The sequence below is a fragment of the Jaculus jaculus genome, chromosome 1 (genome assembly GCF_020740685.1).
Source record: "Jaculus jaculus isolate mJacJac1 chromosome 1, mJacJac1.mat.Y.cur, whole genome shotgun sequence".
Lineage (NCBI taxonomy): Eukaryota > Metazoa > Chordata > Mammalia > Rodentia > Dipodidae > Jaculus > Jaculus jaculus.
The window spans coordinates 294,165,306-294,185,412 of record NC_059102.1 but is presented as its reverse complement, the minus strand read 5'-3'; the positions used below and the strand labels follow the sequence as shown (position 1 = coordinate 294,185,412).

The 20,107-nt window shown below is 47.4% G+C and overlaps 1 protein-coding gene across 1 annotated transcript in view; it reads right to left on the bottom strand.

The window, feature by feature from the left end:
- Positions 1–19,882, bottom strand: part of Ncf2 (neutrophil cytosolic factor 2) — a 36,714-nt gene extending 16,832 nt beyond the window's left edge. The window contains exons 1-4 of the mRNA XM_004658719.2: positions 19,584–19,882; positions 17,582–17,664; positions 4,253–4,361; positions 502–636 (exon numbers count right to left, since the gene is read on the bottom strand). Coding sequence (XP_004658776.2) covers positions 502–636; positions 4,253–4,361; positions 17,582–17,664; positions 19,584–19,757 — 501 coding nt within the window. The 5' untranslated portion in view covers positions 19,758–19,882. The remainder of the gene's footprint in view (positions 1–501; positions 637–4,252; positions 4,362–17,581; positions 17,665–19,583) is intronic.
- Between the last annotated feature and the right edge of the window lie 225 nt (positions 19,883–20,107).

The window sequence follows — 20,107 nt, the reverse complement described above, 5'->3', positions numbered from 1 at the left end:
TCACTCTAACTCAGGCTGACCTGGAATTCACTATGTAGTGTCAGGGTGGACTCGAACTCTTGGTGACTCTCCTAACTCTGTCTTCTGAGTGCTGGGATTAAAGGTGTGCACCACCACACCTGGCTATTTTTACTGTTCTTTTGTATAATCAGTGCATTTTTGTGAGGGGCAAGACACTATGCACTATGTAAGGCTGTGAGGACTCGGGGAACAAGCAAATGTACCCTCTGTTCTCGAAGTTCTTGGAGGCCATAGAGCACCAAGAACCTGCCGACATCCTGCTTGCTGGGGGATGTTGGACTGCCGCAGGGACTCTGGGGGCCTGCTATCCCACACATCGGCCTTGGCTTCTCAGCCCAGACTCAAGACCTGAAACGGAATGATACTGAAAGAGCACCTGTTGGCCAGAATGGAGAAGGAAGGAAATTTTCCCGGTTGTGAGACCCTGGGAAACAAGCAGGACCCCAAGGCGTTCCTCTCCCGCTTCACCAACAAACTCACCCAGACACTTTCCATGGCTTTGTCGATTTTGGAGTGCCTGGGCTCAGACTTCATGTTTGTTGCCAATGCTAACTGCTCTTCAGCCTTCTTCCATTCCTCCTTCTTGGCATACATGAGTGCAATATTATATAACACCTAGGAAAGCAGAAACCACACCAAACTTGAGACGGCTTCAAACCAACATGCTAGGAAGGGGTTTCCATGTACACACAGGTAGTGTCATCTGGTGACATCTCCCTTCCCCCGCTCTTGGGGCAATCCAACACTGAGTTATGTCAACTACAAGCACTGTGTTAAGCAAACCTTATATCAGCCATAAACTCCATACCATCTATCATATCTTCTATCAACCAAATAGGTTGAGGAGGGGACACAATATACTATGCTTTTCTAATACAGCAAAGAACTTGTCCAGAGCCCCTTGGGGAAGATAGATCCAGCTCCTGCCATCAAGCCTGGGCTGAGCCGCAGGTCAGGTGAGAGGTGGGAGAAAGTTCCAGATGCATTGCATTGTCCTGTGCCACGCCAGTAGATCCTTGCCCAGGTCACATGAGTAGCAGAGCTGTCACAGAGCAGTGTGCATGGTGACAGCTCTATGGTCAAGTCCAGTGGAGCTTTGCTCACACACAGCCTGGGGGAGCACTTCACCTCGGGTGGACAGGGAATGCAAACTCAACCCTTGGCCGAATTCTCCAGGTCTTTTCTTGGGTTATAGGTTCATGGGTTTCTGCTTTAGTATCGCAATTCACATGGAATCAAATTCTCATTTGGATACATGAACATGATTTTAATAACTGAAAGAAAGGGTATTATTGAAACAAAGGTGTGTGACATTTGAAGCTATGTTACGAGGGACACTGGTGGACCATCTTACCTCTCGTGGATCATGTGCTTTAGGGGACACCAGCCTTGACAAAACTAGAGTAACCTCACAGTGCTGTCACGTGCCAAGAAAAAAGAAAAAAAAAAAAAAAAAACTGGGCGTGGTGGCGCACGCCTTTAATTCAACCACTCTGGAGGCAGAGGTGGGAGGATCACTGTGAGTTCGAGGCCGCCCTGAGACTATAGCGTGAATTCCAGGTCAGCCTGGGCTACAGTGAAACCCTGCCTTAAAAAATAAAAAACAACAACAACAAAAAAAAACCACAGAGGCCAACCGGCAGTTTAGTGTGCCTGACACGCCTGGGCAGCAGGGTTGGCATTTCCATGGAGTGAGTGGCTGAGGACGCTCTGGACTCCTCTTTGAGCCTATTTCTGAGAACCAAAAAGCAGATGAGTGTGTGGACAGCCCTTATCTTTTGGCTTCAGGTGTCTTTTACTTAACAGTGGTACACACGGGATAAGCATTCAGTAGAAATATCACTGCAACATTTTAATTTTGATCATTTCCCCAGTTATTGGCATGCACTACAATACTCTCTTGATATCTGGGTAATGGCATCAAGGCCCAACTCCTTGTCAACTTTGTCATTACAGAAGTGAACTAGTGATACGCTAATGTGCTGTTTAATAAAACTAAGACTCAGCCTGGACTAGAGTGAGACCCTACCTTGAAAAAAAAAAAAACCTAAGATGTTCAGTAGCTCAGGTATGGTAAATAAATTCTCAATTTAGGATATATATATATATATATATATATATATATATATATATATATATATATTCATTCATGTAGCCAGGCTGGCCTCTAACCTGATATGGGAAGATGACCTTGAACTCCTTATCCTCTGACCTCCACCTACTGAATGCTGGGATCACATGTCATCAGGCCCACTTATGGGCCTTGGGGGGCTCAAACCCAGGGCTTTGTGCATGCTAGTCAAGCATCTATCAAACTCTGTCAACTGAGCTACACCCTTAGCCCCACAATTTAAGATATTTAAGCTACAGATGGATTCATCTAGACGGTACATGTCACCCCAAGAAGAGAAGCAGCTGTGCGTGCTCGGCTGTCCTAAGCTACCCATGACCTCCAGGTGGTTAAAACCTATTTGATTCTCAGTTATCTCCTCTTGGGACCTTTCCTCACAACCAGTTTTTATGACTTGGTACCTAGAAGAAACTGGAGAGTCCTCAACAAGAGTGGCGTAAGCAGGGAAATGACTGATGGGTCACCCCTGCAGAGAAGCCCACTCAGCCAGTAGTTCCCGCCCCCCCCATATCTGTCCATCCCGCAGCACGAGGAGGTGTGCCTCTCATGCAGTTCTGCTTTGAAGCGTTGAAGTGTGACCCTCATTTTCTAGAGCCGCTTGGCCCTTTAACCCTTCTGGCATATGAGTGGTTCTCAACAGGACAGTGGACAAGGTCTGGAGGCAGTTTTGGCCACTGTGACGAGGGACAAGGTGCCACTGGCATTTAGTGAGTAGAGGCCAGGGATGTGGCCAAAGATGCCACAAGACCCTGCAACTTAACCAAGAATGGCATGGTTGAAAAAGCCTCCTCTCGTTGCTGGTCACATGCCAGCCAACTCCCAAAGCAGAGCTTCATCTTCCCAGATCGTGAGAAGTGGAGTCATTGGGAGTTGGATGGGCCACATGTCCCCAGGGGCACCGGGTAGTTATGGACTCTATTTTTACATTTAGCTCTGAGTGACCCTGGGAACACTTGACTTCTTGTGCCTGAGAAACTAAAGCAAAGGGACTTTTTCCAAAAATTCTTCTAAATAAAGATCCATGACATTTGCAGGGATTTTAGGTTTTGAAGCTACTGGGGTATATTTGGAGAGGTGGGGGGTGGGGTGGGGAGGGTGGTTTAGAACAAAAGTACGTGAACTTGTCAAGTCAATGCTGGTCATACTGTTCCTTTCAATAACACAGAAAAGGTATCCTTCTATGGAAGACGAGTCCTAAATTTGTGCTCTGAGCTGTTCTTTGGCAGATTTATGCCAAATTATTCTCGCTCTCTCTTTGAGTGTTAACCAAATATACAGATGGGGTGAGGACCACATTGTAGCAGAGAATGTGGTCTGTAACCTAGGAACTGAGCAAGGTTACAGCAGGTGTCTTGTGGACAGCAAACCCATGATTTTGGATTTGCTTAGTATAATGCTGAGCAAATCACTTGTCAACTTGAATTGCTAAACAAAACGTACGGATTATTGTGAATACTTTCATAGGCCACCCCACTCCTTTCTGGTCTCTCTTCAAAGAGCCCAGTGAACTCATTTTAGCATGAGACTTTGAGTCTGCTATTAATACAATGCACATCCTCAGGTAACTAATGATTCTATGAGGAGCCTGAAATTATGAAATCGTGAGTCAGTGCTTTCTTTTTCCCTTCCTCCCTTCCTTCCTCCTTCTCTTCCTCTTCCTTCTCTCTCTCTTTCTTTCTCTTTATGTTGGGTTCAAACTCTGGACCTCATACATATGAGGTGACCACTTTACCTTTGAGCCACACTCCCAACCCATCTATGTCTTTTCTATCTTATTTATTTATTTCTTTAAGAGAAAGAGAGAGATGAAGAGGCAATAGAGAGAGACTGGGTGCACCAGGGCCTCCATCCACTGCAGACAACTCCAGACATATGCACCACCTTGTACAGCTGGCTTACATGAGTACTTGGGGAATCGAAACTGGGTCGTTAGGCTTTGCAGCCAAGTGCCTTAACCACTAACCCATGGAGTGTTTTCTTAATAGAAGATCAGAGTCTCAAAGCATAGGAGTCAAAAATGCCCTTGGCAAGCCCCTGGAGGGGCCAGCAGACCACTGTGCATCTTGACTATCATGCCCAGGCCAGTCCTTTCCCCTTTACCTCACAGGCAAACAGCTTGAACTGCAGCCCCAGGATCTTGTAGTCGATTAGCTGGTTCCCTCGAAGCTGAGTCAAGGCCTCTTTAAGATCCTTAATAGCTAAGTCGTACCTGCAGAACAGAGGGAGAAAGTAAAGCAGTTCAGAGCACAGAAGGGAAACGTGCAGGGCATGCAGTGTCTCTGCTTCTGCCTTCCCCACCCATCCCGCTGAGAGCAGAAAGCTTCTCATTGCTTTTGACTTTTACCAACCTTGAACCCAGGGATTCTATAAATCCAGGGGAACCTGTGCTTCACAGCCCATGGGAGGGTCCCCAGTCTGGGATATTCTGGGGATTTCATCCCTATGGAATATATACATACAATTCCCTTTCCAACAACCTGGGTTATTACGTTTAAAATCAGCCCTCTGGGCTGGAGAGATGGCTTAGCAGTTAAGTACTTGCCTGTGAAGCCTAAGGACCCTGGTTCGAGGCTCGATTCCCCAGGACCCATGTTAGCCAGGTGCACAAGGGGGTGCCTGCATCTGGAATTCGTTTGTAGTGGTTGGAGGCCCTGGCACAGCCATTCTCTCTTTCTCTGCCTCTTTCTCTCTGTCTGTCACTCATAAATAAATAAAAATAAAAAAGCAGCCCTCTTTCTCATTTGAGAACTCCACGAAGAGCCATGCCTGCTCACCCGAGTCCCTGCAGCATCTCAGACCTGACTCAGACCCATCCTCACCACCACCCCTTCTACAAGGTCAGACCTGTCTGGCATATCTCTTAAGGGTCTCTCCTCACAACCGCAAGCATCATCCTGCTGCCCACAGCCTTCCCCTGTGGCGTCTGTTGAGTCTACTTTAGTTCCAGTTTTGTGGTCTCCTGCCTACATACCCTTTAGAAAGAGAGAAAACTTACTCCCACTGGAGCCAGACAAGATTTCCACCACTGGGGCTGGAGAGATGGCTCAGTGGTTAAGATACTTGTCTGCAAAGCCTAATGACCCGAGTTTGATTCCTCAGTACCCACATAAAGCCAGATGCACAAAGTGGTGCATGCGTCTGGAGTTTGCAACAACTAGAGGCTCTGGTACACCAATGTTCTCCTTCCTCCCCACCTCCTGCTGGGCATTGTGGCACACACCTTTAATCCCAGCACTCGGGAGGCAGAGATAGGAGGATTACTGTGAGTTTTAGGCCAGTTTGAGACTACATAGTGAGTTCCAGGTCAGCCTGGGCTAGAGCAAGACCCTACCTCAAAAAAAAAAAAAAAAAAAATCCAACACTGTACCACCTTAGGTTTTGTTGCGTTGGTGTTGTACTGACCAGCTCCAGATGTGTCAGGACTTCAAGACCTGGACTCATAACAGAACAGGGGCTGGTTACATCAACCAGGCCCATAGGAATATGAATAGGACCTAGATTCACTCCTGAGCAAGCTATCTCAGACTATGGCCTGACACTGGATTCTACAGATGTTCTCTGGGACCAGCAAAAACCAGTTACCTCACCTGTCATCTCACTGACTCCTGACCTGGCAGGAACAAATATGAAAGCTTGGTTGTGGCTCCCACCTTGACAACTAGCCCAAAAGTTCACAGACCACTGTCAGACCCAGAGTTACCATCCAGGGCATGCCTTGGAGAGGAGCCTGGAGTTTGGACTCAGGCCTGCAGGCATCCTCAACAGGTAGTGTGGTGGAGAGAGGCTCCCCTATGCTGGGCTCAGGAGCCAAGAAGCACATCCAGCAGGTACCTTGGAGACCCTCCACCCCAAGTGATATCTCTGACCACAGGAGTGTACTTCACTGTCTATAAGGGACATGCTCTATACAGAGAGCACGTAAGATGAGGAGCTTGCTACCGAGATGCCAGGGCCAATGTCTACAGTCAAAACAAGGGTTTGAGTTCTGGTTCTGCCACTGGAGACTAGTGATGAAGTCCCAGTTACCCAGCTTCTCTAAGTCTGTTTCCTTGTCCTTAGAACAAGTATGACAATGCCAGACATGGTGGCACATGCCTTTAATCCCAGCAATCAGGAGGCAGAGGTAGAAGGATTGCCATGAGTTCAAGGCCAGCCTGGGACTACATAGTGAATTCCAGGTCAGCCTAGGCTATAGCAAGACTCTACCTTGAAAAACAAACAAACAAAAAAATAAATAAAAGAATGAAAGTGCTGTATACATGCAATTATAATTCATTTCTTTCTTTCTTTTTTTGCTCTAAAGCTCTACTGACCATTTTTATTGCATGCTTATTTAAAATTCTGTCATGCTGGTACACATCTGTAATCCTAGCACTTGGAAAGCTAAAGCAGAAGAATCATGGTTTCATGGCCAACCTGGGCTACATACAAAAAAAAAAAGCAAGGGCTGGGATGATAGCTCAGTCAGTAAAGTGCTTGCCTTGTAAGCATGCAGGCCTGAATTTGATCTCTAGAATCCACATTAAAAAATGCTTGGAGGGCTGAAGAGATGACTTAGTGATTAAGGCACTTGCCTGCAAAGCTAAAGGACCCAGGTTCAATTCCTCAGGACCCATGTAAGCCAGATGTACATAGCACATGCATCTGGAGTTCATTTGCAGAGGCTAGATGCACTGGCATGCCCATTCTCTCTCTGCCACTCTTTCTCTTTGTCATAAATTAATACATAAAATATTTTTTTAAATGCTTAGAGGAGAGGAGCCGTCTCTATCACATCTGCCAGGTCCCAGGAGACACCATGGAGGAAGAGGTGAATTAAACAGGAGTGCTGCTCTCTCTACTAGCCTGACAACCTCCTCCAGGGAGATGGCAATAGACACTGAGGAGACTCAAAACTCATCAAAGCAGACAGTCAGAGGATGCACAGAGCTCAGCACTAAACAAGACCTACAACCCTCCCTCCAAGGCTCAAGGAACAGGAAGAAGGACAGGAAAGATTATAAAAGCCACAGGGTAGCAAGATGTGTTAAGAGGCTATGCCCTGCACCACAGAGTGACTGGTGCATTCATGACCCCACAGTGAGCACCAGTAAGTCCACTGAGGAGGGCCCTCTGTGGAATGGGGGTGGGGAAGAGGGAACCTAAAAGTACAACCTGACGGGAATCTGACCAATGTGTTCATTTGATGAAGTTCAAAATCAATAAATTGAAAAAAATTGGCTTTGTTATGAACAACAGAGATAGCAAATTTAATAATGCCACTTTGTTTTTATATTTTTCATTTTTGTTCTATCCTTCTATATATGTCATAATATTGAATATATTTATCTATTCTATTTATCTATTTGCTTGTTGCAAGGAAATTTTAAGAATTGCTTTGGGGGCTGGAGACATGGCTCAGTGGTTAAGGTGCTTGCCTGCAAAGCCTTATGACCCAAGTTTGATTCCCCACTACCACATAAAGCCAGATATATAAGGTGGCACATGCATCTGGAGTTTGTTTACAGTGGCTAGAGGTCCTGGAGCTCCCATTCTCTCTCTCTCTTTCTCTCTGTCCTGGGTGTGGTGGTTCACAATTTGGGAGGCTAAGATAGGAGGATTACTGTGAGTTCCAGGCCAGCCTGAGACTACATAGTGAATTCCAGGTCAACCTGGGCTAGAGTGAGACCTGACTTCAAAAGAAAGGGCTGGAGAGATAGCTCAGCGGTTAAGGTACTTGCATGTGAAGCCTAAGGATCCAGGTTTGATTCCCCAGTACCCACATAAGCCAGATGTACAAGTTGATACATGCTTCTGGAGTCCATTTGCAATGGCTAGAGGCCCTGGTATGCCCATTCATTCTCTCTCTGCCTCTCAAATAAATAAAAATAAAAAATAAAGAATTTCTGTAAATGATAATACACCTATACACAATTGTAAACCAAAAGCAAATATATGATCTAAATAAGGTTTTTTTCTGAAAATTTTCATTGAACCTCTTTCTTTATATTGTTACATGATAAAATAGTTTAGAAATAAAAACCAATGTAGGCATAGTACATGCACCTGTGATCCCAGATCTGGGGAGGTGGAGACCGGAAGATCGTTGGGACTCTGGCTACTCCACCCAGGCTAGTGAGCTCCTGGCCAGTGAGAGAGACTGTCTCAAAAAGACGTCAAGGGCAGGCTGGAGAGATGGCTTAGCGGTTAAGTGCTTGCCTGTGAAGCCTAAGGACCTGGGTTCGAGGCTCGATTCCCCAGGACCCACATTAGCCAGATGCACAAGGGGGCACATGCATCTGGAATTCGTTTGCAGTGGCTGGAAGCCCTGGTGCACCCATTGTCTCTCTCTCTCTCTCTCTCTGCCTCTTTCTCTGTCGCTCTCAAATAAATAAATAAAAATAAACCAAAAAAAATTTAACACACAATAAACGATGTCAAGGGCATGCCCAAGAAACAGTGCCCCAAAGTTGTCCTCTGGCTTCCACATGCACGCGACAAATGAACACACACACATACATACACATACACTCATACACAACAGAGAAATTGGAGCTCTGATCTGAAAGAAGCTTTGAGCTGACAAGGAGGGCTAGTTGTTCAAGTAATTGCTAAGGAGCAGAGCCCCCCAGGATGTCTAAAGAGAGACGGGGCTTGCCCACCCTGCAAGATTTGAAGTAGCTCAGAAGCTGCGGCTGCCGGTAGCACTGGGGGAGGGGAGCCTGGGCTTGAAACAAGAGATGGCTCTTCCTCGTCCCTCACTGCCGCACAAGATTGTGAAATGCGTTAAAGCTTGCGGGTTCTTTCTTAGGAGTAATGGGCTCATCAAGTTGCCACACAGACCTCGGGCAACTCCGGGCAGGGGGATGGTAGGCCTTATGGGCTCCTCTGAAGACAGAAAGCCAGGGACAGGCCTTTGCCCTGAGCCAAGCAGAGGGCAGGTGGGAGCACAGGTGTCCTGTCCTCTGAGCAGCTGCAATTTCCTCTGTGTTGCACAGCCTGTTTGGGAGCCTGGGAAGGTCTCCGAGGGCACACTCTAACCGCTGTCAGCATTATCCTACAAATGTGCCCTGCTCCCCGCTGAGCTGGCTGAGCAGATGGATGTCAGCTGTGGAGACGCCCTGGCATTGCAGGGACTCAGCAAAACCCTCCTGGTAATTCCGAGCACATCAAGATGTCCCCAGTGCAAGGGGAAAAGATGAGTTATTCAGAGTGCGTGCTTTGTGTAAAATGAAAACAAAACAACAAAAAAAATGAGAGTGAGGTGAGAGTGTCTCTGCTAATTATTTTTATAGTTAGATAGGGTTTCATGTATCTCAGGCTGGCCTTGACCTCAGCTAGGATGACCTTAGATGTCTGATCCTCCTACTTCTGCCTCCCACGTGCTGGGTTTACAGGCGTGGACCACCACACGCTGTGTATGCAGGACTGGGCACCAAACCCAGGGCTTCCTGCATGCTAGGCGGGCACTTCATCAACCAAGCTACAACCCCAGTTCTTTAAAAAAAAAAAATATTTATTTATTTATTTGAAAGCAAAGAGAAGAGAGAAAGAGAGATGATGGGCGCAGCAGGGCCTCCAGCCTCTGCAAACGAACTCCAGAAACATGCACCACTTTATGCATCTGGCTTATGTGGGTCCTGAGGAATCAAACTTGGGTCCTTTGGCTTTGCAGACAAGTGCCTTAACTACTAAGCCATCTCTGTAGTCCTATATCCTCCGTTATGATGTGCTCTTTTTGTTTGTTTGTTTGTTTGTTTGTTTTTGTTTTGTTTTTTTGAGATAGGGTCTCACTCTAGCCCAAGTTGACCTGAAATTCACTATGTAGTCTCAGGGTGGCCTCGAACTCACAGCAATCCTCCTACCTCTGCCTCCCGAGTGCTGGAATTAAAAGCGTGCGCCACCACACCCGGCTCTAATGTGCATTTTTTAGATAAGAGAATCCTTTTTTTGTTGTTTATTATTTAAGAGACAGAAGGGATGTGCCAGAGCTTCCCAGCCACTACAAATGAACTCAAGATGCATTAGGGCCTCACTCTGGTCCAGGCTAACCTGGAATTCACTATGTAGTCTCAGGGTGGCCTTGAACTCACAGTGATCCTCCTACCTCTGCCTCCCGAGTGCTGGGATCAAAGGCGTGTGCTGCCACCCCAGCCTCCTAATGTTCATTTTTTAAGCCTGTCTTTGTACGCATGTATTCATGTCTTCTCCCACCCTGCTGGTGCTCCTCTCCTGACCCCATGACCTGCGAAGGAGCTCCAATTTATTTTATTTATTTATTTATTTATTTATTTATTTATTTGAGAGGGACAGAGAGAGAAAGAGGGAGAGAGAGAGAGAGAGAGAGAATGGGAGCGCCAGGGCCTCCAGACACTGCAAATGAACTCCAGATGTGTGCCCCCTTGTGCATCTGGCTTACGTGGGTCCTGGGGAATTGAGCCTTGAACCAGGGTCCTTAGGCTTCCCAGGCAAGCGCTTAACCGCTAAGCCATCTCTCCAGCCCAGGAGCTCCATTTTGACTCAACTCCACATTCTGCTGCACAGGTATTGAATAGAATTTGGCCCTGGATGGGCAGCAGTGGGCACAGCCCGGGTCCTGCCCGCCGTCTTTCAAATGCTTTTCTCAGCCATCTGGAAGCTCTGGAGAAGCCTGCCAAGGAGCAACCACTCCCCTTTGCCCGAGCAGGGGCTGCCGCCTTTCCTTTCAACTGCTTCCAGCTCCAGAAGGTTCCTCCTCCTCATTTCCTCCCCCTCATGGTGCAACAGGCCTGACGAGGTTCCTTAGTAACCGTTGAAGTTGCTGCTGTCTGTCCCTCGGCTACCAAGGCCAGAAGCCAGCCTCCCTCTCAGCCTCCATCTCCAGCCTAGCTGGGTGTCACTGAGGGGAAGTCACAGCTCTGCAGCAGGATGGGAGCCAACCCTTCCTGGCCTCTCAGTTTTAAATCAGTTCCACCTAAAGGGTCTCTTCGCCATTTTTTTTTTTGTTCATTTATTTATTTGAGAGCGACAGACACAGAGAGAAAGACAGATAGAGGGAGAGAGAGAGAATGGGTGCACCAGGGCTTCCAGCCTCTGCAGACGAACTCCAGACGCGTGCGCCCCCTTGTGCATCTGGCTAACGTGGGACCTGGGGAACCGAGCCTCAAACCGGGGTCCTTAGGCTTCACAGGCAAGCACTTAACCGCTAAGCCATCTCTCCAGCCCCTCTTCACGCTTTTATTTCCACAACCCTAAGATTCGCATGGTCCAGGGCGTGAAAGACAATTTAGAGCTCACTCTGTGATCCCTTTGGGATGACAAGAACAGGGCCAGACATGAGTGGCTTGGATCGTGGATGTGTGTATGGGGGGGTGGTGGGTGGGTATCTAATCCTGAAACACCACCTACCTGCCTCTAGGGAAATGTGCTTTCCCTAATAGGACCTTGCTAAAACGAGCCCCGCCTCAGTGGGAGGTAGCACCTAGCCCCTAGGGTACAAAATCACCTCGCTAGGTTCCCCCTCAGCACTTAACTTACCCAGTTTGCCATGCATCACAATTAACAACCTTGGTGACTTGCTACCTCTAAATCTGTAAGTTTCTGGAAGCACTTTCATTTAATTAATTCAAACAAACGTTTATTGGGCACTTTATAAGCAGTGAAATGCCAGCTTGAGTTTGTAAAGATTTCTTCTTTCAAGAAACTCACAGGGCTGGAAGCCCTGGTGCGCCCATTCTCTCTCTCTCCCTCTATCTGTCTTTCTCTCTGTGTCTGTCGCTCTCAAATAAATTTAAAAAAAAGAAACTCACAGAAGCCGGGCATAGTGGCACATGCCTTTAATCCCAGCACTCGGGAGGCAGAGGTAGGAGGATCACAGTGAGATCGAGGCCACCCTGAGACTACATAGTGAATTCCAGGTCAGCCTGGGCCATTGTGAAACTCTACCTTGAAAAACCAAAAAGAAAAGAAAGAAATTCCTAGAGGGGCCTGGGGAGATGGCTCAGTGGGTAAGGGCCATGCAAGCATGAAGACTTCAGCTTGGGTCCCAGTACCCATGGAAAATGCCCGAGGCGGTGGCGCCCCCTGCAATCTCCCCACTGGGGAGGTGGACACAGGTGGGTCACTAGGGTGGGTGTTTGCTATCAGTGAGCTCTGGATTCAGAGAGACACCCTGTTTCAAAGAACATGGTAGAAACTGATAGAAGAAGACACCAGATAGGGACTCCTGACCTGCGCCTGCAGTTGCACACACGCCCAGTGCATACACACCCACCCGGTGCATGCACACCCACATACCTACAAACACACCTACACACACCATACATAAAAATAACAAATAATAAACTGGAGCAGTACTATGTGCCTGCAATCCCAGCACTTGAGAAGGCAGAGGTAGAGGTGGGAGGATTAGGAGTTCAAAGCCAGCCTGGGCTACATAAAATCCTGTCTCAAAAAAGCAAACAATGGGGGGGGGGGTGGAGAGATGGCTTAGCAGTTAAGGCACTTGCCTGCAAAGCCAAGGACCCAGGTTCGATTCCCCAGGATGTAAGCCAGATGCACAAGGGGGTGCATGCATCTGGAGTTCGTTTGCAGTGGCTAGAGACCCTGGTGTGCCCTTTTCTCTCTCTCTCTCTCTCTCTCTCTCTCTCTCTCTCCCTGCCTATTTCTCTCTCCCTCTCTCGCAAATAAATAAGATAAATTTAAAAATAAATAAATTAAAACAAACAAGGACTGGAGATGTGGCTTAGCAGTGTGAAGCCCAAGGACCCAGGTTCAATTCCCCAGTACCCACATAAACCAGATGCACAAGGTGGTGCATATGTTTGGAGTTTATTTGGCTAGAGGCTCTGGTGCACCCATTTTCTTTCTCTCTCTCTCTCATAAATACATAAACAAATAAATATTTTAAAAAGTAAAAAATCGGTGCTGGAGAGATGGCTTAGCAGTTAAGGCACTTGTCTGGAAAGCCTAACAACCCAGGTTCAATTCCCCAGTGCCCTCATAAAGCCGAATGCATGAGGTTGCACATGCATCTGGAGTTCGTCTGCAGCAGCGAGAGGCTCTGGCGTGACCATTCTCTCCCTCCTCACAACCCCATCCCTTCTCAACAGACCCTGTCAAGATTTAGGTCGGGAGACATTCTGGGTGAGTAGTTTGGGAGAAGATGGTCTGGGCCAGAAATGGAGCCTTAAGGTTGGCATGTGGACTTCCATATTCAGAGATAGCACACTTTGTGGAGGAAGCCCTTACATTTAGCCATTTAACAATCCCTGGGGCTGGAGAGATGGCTTAGCAGTTAACATACTTGCCTATGAAGCCAAAGGACCTAGGTTCAATTACCCAGGACCCACGTAAGCCTGATGCACAAGGTGGCACACGTGTCTGCACCCATCCCCTCTCTTTTGCTCTCTCCAACTATCTGCCTCTTTCTCATAAATAAATACATAAAATTTTGAAAAATCTCTACTATGATCATCTGAGAGAAGAGTTGGGAACACAATGTTGGGGAATAACCACACCTAGGGGTTGGGCGAAAGAAAGATGCCCATTAGGACTTGAAAATACAGCTCACTTATTATTTCCTCATTAAAGAGCTGTTGAACTAAAGAACATAGTTATATAGTAGATTTTTTTTTTTAGTAGTAGTAGTAGATTGTTTTTCTCAGGTTTAACCATTATCCAGAAGATTGAGCCCTGAGTCTTATTTCAAGGTCTCTGTCTCTGTTTCTCCTCTCTCCTCTCTCCCTGTCCTTGCCTCCTCTCCTCCCCTGTCTTCTTGCCTTTTCTCTCTCTCTCTCTCTCTCTCTCACTCCCTCCCACTGTCTATTTATTATTTTTATTATTTTTTTGAAGCAAGCCTAACAGACTATCCTTTTTAAAAAAATTTTTATTAACATTTTCCATGATTATAAAATATATCCCATGGTAATTCCCTCCCTCCCCACCCCCACACTTTCCCCTTTGAAATTCCATTCTCCATCATATTACCTCCCCATCACAATCATTGTACTTACATATATACAATATCAACCTATTAAGTACCCTCCTCCCTTCCTTTCCCTTCCCTTTATGTCTCCTTTTTAACTTACTGGCCTCTGCTACTAAGTATTTTCATTCTCACGCAGAAGCCCAATCATCTGTTGCTAGGATCCACATATGAGGGAGAACATGTGGCGCTTGGCTTTCTGGGCCTGGGTTACCTCACTTAGTATAATCCTTTCCAGGTCCATCCATTTTTCTGCAAATTTCATAACTTCATTTTTCTTTACCGCTGAGTAGAACTCCATTGTATAAATGTGCCACATCTTCATTATCCACTTATCCTTTTGTTTTTTAATGCTACGGGGTAGGGTGGAGAGTGGGTGCTAGGACCTCCAGCCACTGTAATCAAACTCCAGGTGCCGGCACCACCTAGTGGGCACGTGCAACCTTGCTTGCTTGCATCAGCTTGTGCATCTGGCTGACCAGGGACCTGGAGAGTAGAGCATGTCTTCAGGCTTGGCAGGCAAGAGTCTTAACCACTAAACCTTCTCTCCAGCCCTGGTTGTTTATTTTTGAGACAGAGTATCATGTATTTCAGGGTAGCCTGATGGCCTGGAACTTGCTATGTAAATTGAAGATGACATTGGCCTCGACCTCTGGATCCTCCTGTCTCTCCTGCCTCCAACTCTCAAGTGCTAGGACTTGTGCCATCCTCCTCAGCTTTTTATTTCTAGATTTTTCTAAGTCATTCACAGACTTATCCTTCCAAACTCTGACTGAATTCCACAACTGAAAGCCACTCCTCTTTTGCTGTTGTTGCTCTTTATTATAGGTTACTGGAGCTAATTAAAGAGAAGAACTTAGTTGCTTGTCTTTTGAGGCTTAAATAGGCTGGAGGGTTGTGTTTGGCCTCTGCACCTTCTGTATAATCTAGAGAACATGTTGGACATAGAAGACCATTGATGAGAACAAAGATGTTAAGTACAGCCACCCCTCATGCCTGCTCCCGGTCCCAGGCTCTCTCTTCAGAGCATGGCTCAATCTATGATTTCTCTAGGAACACTTTGCCTTTACTCTTAGTGAGGTACCTGACCACATCTACGTCTTTGAGGTCCTCTGAGTGCCTGATCATTGCCCCTGGCAACAACTGAGCACATATATGGGCTTTCCAAGGCTCTGCTTGTGACCAAAACCAGATCAAAGCCTTCCAAAGAGGAGGGAGAGCAGAGCCAGCTCTCCCCAAAGGCAGGGTATTCTCTACAGCTTTTCCCAAAGCCCTGCAACGCCCCGCCCACCTGCTGCTTGGACTAGTTTCACTGTTGCCAAGTTCTTCAGCAGTGTGAGCCAAATTCCTCTTCCCTAGACTTAAGCATGCTAGTGGAAAATTTCTATAAAGGGTCAGTTTGCTATCACACAAAAAATTTCAAATTCACATTTAGAATATTTTACCTTTGCTATTTATATGTTTGTTTCGGGGGGGGGTGCATTTGAGAGGGCAGTGGGGATGGAGATGAACTGGCATTTTGTTTTAACTTTTTACCACTTGAGAGTGACCATAAACAAACCAAAATGCAGAGAGGATGGTAGAAGGAAATGGACTTCTCCATCAACCCACCACCCAGAGACAATCACGATATTTTAGTTGGTGACCTTGAAGTCCAGTCTGCGAAACAAATGGGATTGTGCTATATACACTGTTTGAAACTACTTTTTAAAAAGTTGAGGGCTGGGCTGGAGAGATGGCTTAGCGGTTAAGCACTTGCCTGTGAAGCCTAAGGACCCCAGTTCGAGGCTCGGTTCCCCAGGTCCCACGTTAGCCAGATGCACAAGGGGGCGCACGCGTCTGGAGTTCGTTTGCAGAGGCTGGAAGCCCTGGCGCGCCCATTCTCTCTCTCTCCCTCTATCTGTCTTTCTCTCTGTCTGTCACTCTCAAATAAATAAATAAATAAAAATTTAAAAAAAAAAAGTTGAGGGCTGAGGGGATGCTCAGCAGCTAAACACTCTTGCTTACAAACCTTGCCAGCCCAGGTTCAATTCCCCTGTACCTACATGGAGCCAGATGCACAAAGTGGTACATGTGTCTGGAGTTTGTGTGCAGTGCTAAGAGGCCCTGGTGCACTTGTACACTTCTGTCTCTCTTTGTCTCCCTCTCTCTCATAGATAAAATAAAAATTTTTTTTCGAGGTAGGGTCTCACTCTAGACCACGCCAACCTGGAATTCACTATGTAGTCTCAGGCTGCCCTCTAACTCATAGCGATCCTCCTACCTCTGCCTCCCAAGTGCTGGGATTAAAAGTGTGTACCACCACACCCAGTAAAAAATATTGTCATTTTTTAATGTAGTTAGATCTTTTTTGTTGTTGTTTTTTCAAGGTAGGGTCTTACTCTAGCCCAGGCTGACCTGGAATTCACTATGGAGTCTCAGGGTGGCCTTGAACTCATGACGATCCTCCTACCTCTGCCTCCTGAGTGCTGGGATTAAAGGCGTGCACCACCACACCCAGCAAAAAAAAAAAAAAAAAAAAAAAAAAATTTAAGAGAGAGAGAATTGGCACGCCAGGGTCTCAGCCAGTACAATAGAACTCCAGAGACCTGTGCCACCTAGTGTGTATGTGTGACCTTGCACTTGCATCACCTTTGCGCATCTGGCTTATGTGGGATGTGGACAGAGATCGAACCTGGGTCCTCAGGCTTTGCAGGCAAGTGCTTTAACTGCTAAGCCATCTCTCCGGCCCCAAAATTACTTTTAGTTAAAAAATAAAAATAAAAATTTGGGCCAGAGGAATGGCCTAGAAGTTAAGGCGCTTGCCATCAAAGCCAAAGGACCCAGGTTCAATTCCCCAGGACCCACGTAAGGCAGATGCACAAGGTGGTACACACTTCTTCAGTACATTTAATGTGGCCAAAGGCCAGAGCACATCTAATTGCTCTCTCTCCCTATCTGCCTCTTTAAAGAAAATAAATAAATAAAATAAAAATAATAATTTAATGTCAACCATAGTTTTCCTGATTTAATACATACACTGCTTATTTACTTGTCCTGACTTAATAACTGAACTGTATTTCTGTGTGTTGTATAAACTGTATGTTGAATAAACTGGGTTTAAACTGGGCTTTGCAAACACATACTTTAGGGATTCTGATGCTAATCCTCATTCTGGGACAGCTCAGTCCCTCTCAGGGAAGCACAGCAGAAGGTTTCATTGGGGATACTGGTGGGGGCCCTGCAGCTCTGCAGCAGCCTGTGGTGGTTTATGGGCTCACTGTTAGGGTGCCCCAGTTGTTCGAATGGGGGTCAGGAGACCATCCCCCTGCAGCAAGCCTTGGCCTTGCGTGCTTTTTCTTGCATGGCTCCCAAGAAAGGGCCGCTCAGCCTTCCTTCTCCTCAGAGGCCAGAAGGTCCTTTATGAACACCAGGTCCAGCAGCCTGGAAGCCCATTTGGCTTTCTGCGCACACTTCCCCCGAGAGGGCAGCCCGGGGCCACTTACTTCTCCATCCGGTAGTAGAGCATTCCTCGCTGGAAGTAGGCTACGGCCAAGTGCTTGTCTCGATTAATGCTTTTGGTGAAGGCCTGTGGGGAGAAAAACCCGTTCATGGCCACGGAGCTGCATGGTGAGGTGGTCTGAGAGGAGCCCCTGGCAGAGGCAAGAAGAGAATGATCCAGCTCTTCATAGGAACAGGTGGCCTCCAGTGCCCACACCCTGGGTCAGAATGCCCTGGGATGTCATTTCCTCATTGCGTAGCCTGTGGCAAGTTACCTAATTTTCATGAATCTTAGTTTTCTCCTCTGTAAAGCAGGAGTATTACTATCAACTACGTACCAGGGGACTTTTTTTTTTTGAGGTAGGGTCTCACTCACCTGGAATTCACTATGTAATCTCAGGGTGGCCTCGAACTCACCAGGATCCTCCTACTCTGCCTCCCAAGTGCTGGAACTAAAGGCGTGCGCCACCACGCCCAGCTTAATATAGTTTTAAAGATGCTAAGACCCCTCATACCATACTCTTGGTAGAAACCCTTAATCAATTACAGGATTAAAGTAATCAAAATAACTAGAATACAAGTGCTATATAAATTGGCTGTGTAAACATAACTAAAATAATGGCAAGTATGAATATATAAAAATGCTATTAGGAAGGGCTCAAGCAGACAGAGAAGATGAGGAATTCAAGAAGAAATCTGGACCAGTGAGAGAGCAGGAGCCAGTGAACACGGTGACCTGGTGACCCGCAGCCAAGGCAGGAGGGATCAGCGGCTATGGCAGAGCTGCTCTCAGGCTAGCTGCCTCCTGGGGTCTCCTCCTCTCCAGGACAAAGTGCACTTTGTCTGGCGGCTCTCACTCTCAGAACGCCTTGCTGCAGGTGGCGGGCCCCTCAGTGAGGGGGTTGGAGCCACAGTCCGGCCTCCAGCCATAGGGGAGGCCCCCCGCAGGCTCTGATCCCATTGTTCCCTGCCTCGGGAGCCTGTGCCTTTCAAGCCACTTGTGAGGATGCCTCATCTGCGGGCCACAGGATGACAGCAGAGGTCAAACATAAAAACTTTTAGCAGTGACGTGAAGTTATACCACACTGTAGTGGGTGGTGTCTCACTTAATTCTCATGAGTAAGACCCTCAAAATGCTGAGTCAGAAGTTTATGTGGTTGCTTCACACTGTGGTCCAGGGAGACGTAGTGTTAGGATCCTAGGTCTTCCACTTCCAGACTCTGGTCCTTTCCCCCTTAGCATGAAAATGCATATTTTAAAAGATTTATTTATTTATTAGAGACAGAGAGAGAGAGAGAGAGAGAAATAGGGGGAGAGAGAGACACACAGACAGAAAGAGAGAGAAAGAGAGAGATTGGGCACGTCAGGGCCTCCAGCCACTGCAAACGAACGCATGCGCCATGCCACCATGCGCATCCTGCTTACATGGGACCTGGAGAATCGAACCTGGGTCCTTAGACTTTGAAGGCATGCGCCTTAGTCGCTTAGCCATCTCTCCAGCACGGGGAAAAAATATGTTTAAAAGATGTCAAGATGCCACATATCATTGATTGGCAGTTATCATTCATCTATCACTGTATGATGATGTCCTTGGGGACAATCCCAGGATCCTTAGAGGAGGGTCCTGCACTGTGGAGCAGGCAAAGCTGATGCGCAGGGACTCTTGGAAGCCACAAGAGATGCCCTATAAACAGGAGCAAGACGAGAAGACAGAGACTGTGTCCAGGAGTTGATAGGAAAAAAAAAAAAAAGTGTAACTGCAAAGGGTGTCTTCATAAAGGCACTGAAGAATGATGGTGGATGACACCAACTGAGTGAGTGAGTCACACCCTGGGTGGCCATGGGAACCAGCAAGGAAGGTTTTACCTCGGAGGCCACCAGTTCAATAGGACCTCAGGGGGTGGAGCCTGGGGGGACTTTGTTCTTTTAAAGCTCCCTATGGGAGGTTTAAGAAGATGGGGGCAGGCTGTGGTTGCCCAGCTCTGGAAAGGCCCTGGCCCAACTCACCTGCTCTGCCTGGGGCAAGTTTTCCAGAATGGTGTGCACACAGCCCATGTTGAAGCAAAGCCTGGCGTGGGGGTCCTGGACGGCGCTGAAGGCCCGCAGCGCGCCGTCCCAGTCCTTCTGGTCAGCTGCCAGCACGCCTTCATTCCAGAGGCTGATGGCCTCAGCCAGGGACATGGTCAGGTGGGGACCCAGAGGCAGGAGTCGGAGGTGACACAGGTGTCTCTCAGGGCAGGGCTGCCCCAGCGCCTCCAAGTCTCCACCGTCCCCAGCCCAATGTGGAGAGTAAGATCCTCTCTTTGGGCAACTTCTTATTTTCAGGAAATGTCCCCACCTTTCAGGAACTGACGCATGAAAGCAGAATGAGAGAGAAAAGAAAAGAGAAGAGGGGCGGAGGAGGCGGAATGTGGAGGACGGGGGAAGTACATGCGTGTCGCTTGCCTTGGGTCACTTCCCCAAAATGCTTCAGATGGCTCTGTTGCTCCTGGCTCCCCACCCCCTTGCGGCCAGGGGGATCAAGCAGGTCG